Source organism: Sinocyclocheilus anshuiensis, unplaced genomic scaffold (assembly GCF_001515605.1).
Source record: "Sinocyclocheilus anshuiensis isolate Anshui unplaced genomic scaffold, SAMN03320099.WGS_v1.1 scaffold983, whole genome shotgun sequence".
Classification (NCBI taxonomy): domain Eukaryota; kingdom Metazoa; phylum Chordata; class Actinopteri; order Cypriniformes; family Cyprinidae; genus Sinocyclocheilus; species Sinocyclocheilus anshuiensis.
In genome coordinates, this window is record NW_015546086.1 from 189,451 (window position 1) to 195,023 (window position 5,573).

A 5,573-nucleotide genomic window follows, 5' to 3' on the forward strand; every position below is an offset into this window, starting at 1 on the left:
GTGTTTATAGTTGGATGTATGTGGTCACTAGGTCTTCCTTCAGATACCACATTTATGTGTCACTGTCTAGAAACTGTGTTACCAAAAACTTTGTATAGTAAATGTAAAAAATAGATAGTGTACCATCCAGTTTTACTCAAGTGGTTTTGAGTACAGCCTTTGCCAGCACCCGTATTGTAGGCTTACAGTATACCCGTGTACCAGTAGATAGTGCTAGTGTATCATAGTCAATCTGCAAATAGTCAGACGTTATACAAAAAGCGCTTTAAAATAAAATTAATATGAAAAAGAAAATAGAATATAAAATATTACAGGTATTTACTTCTAATACATTTATAAATTATATTTTAGAAACCTTTCATGAGACACTATAGCATTAAGTGTTTATGCGGAAAAAGATTTACAGACAGACAGATCAATGGATGGACAGACAGACAGACAGATCAATGGATGGACAGACAGACAGACAGACAGACAGATAGACAGACAGACAGGCAGTCAGATAGGTAGATAGATGATTGATAGACAGACAGACAGACAGACCGATAGATAGATAGATAGATAGATAGATAGATAGATAGATAGATAGATAGATAGATAGATAGATAGATAGATAGATAGAGCATTGCTAAGATCTAATTAAACAACTGATGCAGTCCATGAAAATATTTCAATAATTCACTGTTCTCTTTTTTCCTCTAGTTTCATCAATACAAAATTGTTATAGAGTAAAATAAATGCATGAGTATAGATAGATAGATAGATAGATTATGGTCTTCGTTACATTTTAACACATCTGTATAATATTGATCAAAATGTCTAGACTATATTTTTGCGTATAATGAGCGTTTCTCCACAGCGCCCCCCTCAGGTGGACTGCTAGCGGTCTCATTACCGAGAGCCCCGCTCCATCATTGTTACAATCCTCCCATTTCCTGCAACACAACACTTCCATGTCTCGCGTGAAGGGTATGCTGTTTTATCGCTTCACACTGGATCGTAACTGCTGCCTGAACATTGACAACGATGGAAATATAAAGGTAAGCTACTTTTATTCGCTTTTATCAAAGTAATAAACATGTTACCGCTGAGAGCATGCTATACTCTGTTAGACCGTGTGAGTAATGAAGGAATAGCTACGCCAGGTTTCTCTAACGATATGAAAGATACATGGGAGGGCGTAGGTTTAATGAAACATTGGCACTTTACGTGAGGTGTTAACCGCCAACTTCCCAGTGTGATTCGCTAATCTTGCCGTGGTGAGTGAACACAGGCATTACGTATTATCAAGAGCAGACACACACACACACACACACACACACACACACACACAAGTCGAGCAGCGCTGTTCACTTGGCAACGCCGAGCGCTGTAGACGCCTTAACAAAACCATTGCTACCTTCTCCCGTGTGGGCTTGACTAGTTTCTACCCACCCGGTTAAAGCAGTCTGAGCGTACACAAACACTAGCTGACATGCGGTGAGTGTGGTCAGGGTCTCAGAAGAGGTTTTTATACGAGTCGTGAAGACTGAGCGTTTTTACGCACGACACGCGCCTCTCTCTCTCTGCAGAGCGAATATGAGAGGGGTTCGCCGCAAACTGTCATTAGGTTGACAGAGATGGGCTGCTGATTTGGGAATCCCGGAGAGCTGGAAGCGCCCAGGAGCACCATGACCGTGTTCAACCAGGAGAATGTGGAGGATTACTACGAGATTGGAGACGAGCTCGGGAGGTAGGTGATGGGTTTCACACCAGATTTTGGGCGTGAGGTGAAATCTTTAATTTATTTTATTTAGTTATTTTGGATGAATTATATACGTAGGGGCGATTTCAGGTTAATTGGGGCATTTTTTTCTGAATGGCAGAAGTCTCCCAATTAACCTGAATTTTCTCTATACATTTCTTATACAGCTATTTTATTGTGATTAACTTATAAAAAAAAATTGCTCAGAAAGGTTTATTTTTTTGCAGTGATGCCATAGAGAAACCATTTTGGGACCCACAAAGAACCTTTCAGTGAACAGTTCTTAAAGGACTTTTTTCCACAATAAAGAATTGTTTATGTTATATTCCATTTTTGAAGAGTGAAGCATTGAATACACCATATAATGTTATTCAATCAGCATGCATGAGTCAGCTTTAAGATATAAGGTGGTGCATATGTCTCTCAGGGTGAGCTGTACTACTAAAAAAGTACCTAAAAGAAACATGGTATTACCCCAGGTTATCACAGCATGGTAATACTATGGTATTCTTTGAAGTAGCGTAAGCTGCCATTCAGGTACCATCTATGGTATATATCTTAAATGTCACAATTCTTGTACCTTGGTACCTCCACAGTACTGGTCACCCTGTAAGAAAGGGTGGAGTTGTTGCTTGTGTGGTCTCAAATCATTATTGGGTGTCCCAAACCCTCCTGGAGCCTGAAATATTACTGGTTGTCACTCTAGGCAGATGTTCTTGCATTCCTAGTTGTAATGATCTTTAATGGCATTTATTGATTAATGGGGTTCAGATGGCTGTGAAGGTCCACTGTATATATTTCTCTTCTGGGAATCCTACTTGACAGGCTGATCATGATAAATTGGGTTAGTCTGCTATGCTGAGATGCCGTGACAATTACATTTTTACTCTATAATTTGGCTGTTAAAGACATCCAGTCAGCAATTGATTTCATTTTACAGGGTATTACAACTCAGTTCGAATTAACGTGCAGTCACACTATACTTTTTGTTTCATTTACTTCCAAAAAAGTGTGTGAGACATCATATCACGGCCGCTGCAGTGTCCAGCTGTCTGCAGAAATGTCACATGCTCAAAATCTAGTGTGACCGCCCCTTTAGGCTTTGCATTAGAGTTTGTGGTAGTCCTTTTACTCTGGAAATATCAGCGGAGTAATATTATGTGTAACATTTCATCACTGGTGGTCAAGAGATGTTCTTTTGAACTGGGTTTCATGAGAGTGCAGCTTCTTGGATTCCCATTGACTGCTGTGTGTGTGGGCGATAAATCACCACGCAGATAGGAATGAGTCTGCTTTTTGTGTGGGTTGTGGGAAATCGGGCTCTTTTGTATTTAAGAAAAATATTTTATGTGTTAGTGCTCACGTAACAGTCTATAGGATGCCCACGATCAGTAAAATTGATTGCATAGTGCATAAACGTACTGAGGGGACTTCGAATTGAATGTTGAAGATGTACTTGTCATTGGCTCTTGAGGGATGACAGCATCTTTCGGTTGTTCTGATCACATAATTGACCCAGTGACTGCAAAGCTGACTACCTTACTCCAGTTATTGCTGAAGTAAACTGCTTTTGTAATAGAGAAGGTAGGAAGCAGTGTTATTTTTTCACTCAGGGATTCTCAAAATAATTGCATTTGTAAAATCCTGTTAATTTGCATATTCATGAATATTGATTTCATGTTTAAGTCTGGACAGGTTTTAATTGACAGTTACTTGTTTTAACTATTTAACTATGCATGATCTGTCCTTTATTTATTGGTAATCTTTGTAATTTGAATGTTTAATTGAAGACACCTACTTTAAATAATTGTGATGAGTATTTTGTGTTTATGCTGTCATTGAATTTTTCATTCACGTGTGAAATGGCATTTTACATATTCAAAATTATTTGAATAGTATTGAAGACAAAACATTTGAATATTATGGTCTCACCATGAAAACTATATGACTATCATGAGTTGCCAATCCCACTATTGACATTAAGCAATGAATGGATTGAAGTAGGGCTGTGCGATTTGGGGGAAAATATCAAATTGCGATTTTTTTTTTGGACAGATATTGCGATTGCGATTTGGTTTGCGATTTTAAATTTGCAAAGTCAAGCTTCAGCTCAATATTGTCAATAATGTGGTATCATTACCCTGCTGAAAAAAACTATAGAAACCATCACAGAAACTCTTATAATTTCCATTAAACCATTACAAAATTCCTTTTTATTTTGGGCATTATTCCAATAGGAATTACTGTTGTTCTATTGGTTGCCATCTGCCAGATTACATCGCACCAATAGAATCCATCAAATACTAGTAGACACCATTATAGTTTACATTAAAACCAATACAATTCCCATTATAACCCTGAAATCCATTACATTTTTTATTGTGTTTTGGGAGGGGTTCTGTTGTTTTTTTTTTCAGCAGGCAATATTATAATGGTATAACTACTTTTACAGAATTAACTTAATTACTGAATTTCACAGAAAATGTTTATTTTTTATAAATAAAGAACTGTATTTCTTAAGTCAGTTATTAAAGTATTACATATGTTACATAGGCTGATTTATTCATTACTGTCAAATTTAGCCTGTTTTTTTGTTTACCAGTGTTTTTGCAGAACCGAGTCTGAAAGACAGCTGCCTAAGGGAGGTTGAGAAAGTGTTTTGTCAGAAGACCAAGAAATTTATTTTTGTACTATATACTACTGTAATGAAATTTGGCCAATTTATTTATGTATGCAATCAACACTATACTGTATTATGTTACATACCTATTTGATATTTAGTTCTTTTGTTTTTGAACTTTACTTCTCTTGTAAGATCATCTACTTCATCTACTGTAAGATCACTTACAGTAGTGTAATGAAAATTGATGTTTCATAAAGCTTATTGGTGTATTTTATTCTTTCTGCATTTTTCATTTGTGTTGTATACTAAGACATTGAGCTGCCAAATAATTCCTGAATCCCAATAAGAGGTTTTTGTTACAGTGTTCTGAATTGATCTCACTAGTGTTCACTGGGCAGGGAAGTTGTCTGTGTATTTGTACTGTAGGTTTTGCCATCTGAGGCCAAAGTTTGATATTAGTAGAAGTAAGGGTTTTTGACTGGAGTATTTGATTTTGACATGGAAGTTTGTACAAGTTTGTTTGTCACGAGAATGTGTTTATAGTTGTGACAAAGTGGTGAATTGTTTCATGAATTGTGTGTTAGTAATCGAGAAAAACTAAGACAGCATTTAGGAAAATTTAAACAATTGGAAAATCTTTGGGATAAGCAATGTACACTGATTATATAAAACTATACTGTCAGTACATCATAGTTAAATGAAATTGTTATATACATTTATTTCTGTTCAAAAGTGTGGAAATTAATTTTTCAAAATAAACTTCAAATAGGCCTATTCCTTATCCTGTGGCTCTCTCTAGTGGACAACATTAATATCACAGCTTTTAGCCTCAGGTTATGTTATCACATAGGCTTTGATAATAAAATAAACAGCATAAATAATTGAGTTTTTTTTTCTTTGAGCACTCATTATAATTCACTTTTCAAGCAATATCACCTAAAAATCAATTGAAAATCATGTAAGCCTATTCAGTGACTAACATGGAGCGTCCAAATATATTCACAGTTACAGTTTAAATAAAAATAATACAATATAATAATATAGGCTAATGTTAATCGGAGCACATATGAACTTACTGGTAATAGTTAATACAACACGTCTCTAAAGAAAAAAATAACTCACTATACAGTAGACCTCATTTCTGAAAACTAGATAATTGTATGATCAGCAGATGTCTATTATTTCAGAGTTCAGGTTTTGTTTTTT

The 5,573-nt window shown here is 35.9% G+C and overlaps 1 protein-coding gene across 1 annotated transcript in view; it reads left to right on the forward strand.

Moving 5' to 3' along the window:
- The first annotated feature begins 935 nt into the window (after positions 1-935).
- The window catches only part of LOC107700066 (death-associated protein kinase 1-like), a 98,222-nt gene continuing 93,584 nt past the window's right edge, over positions 936-5,573 (forward strand). The window contains exons 1-2 of the mRNA XM_016501575.1: positions 936-1,040; positions 1,572-1,732. Coding sequence (XP_016357061.1) covers positions 1,671-1,732 — 62 coding nt within the window. The 5' untranslated portion in view covers positions 936-1,040; positions 1,572-1,670. The remainder of the gene's footprint in view (positions 1,041-1,571; positions 1,733-5,573) is intronic.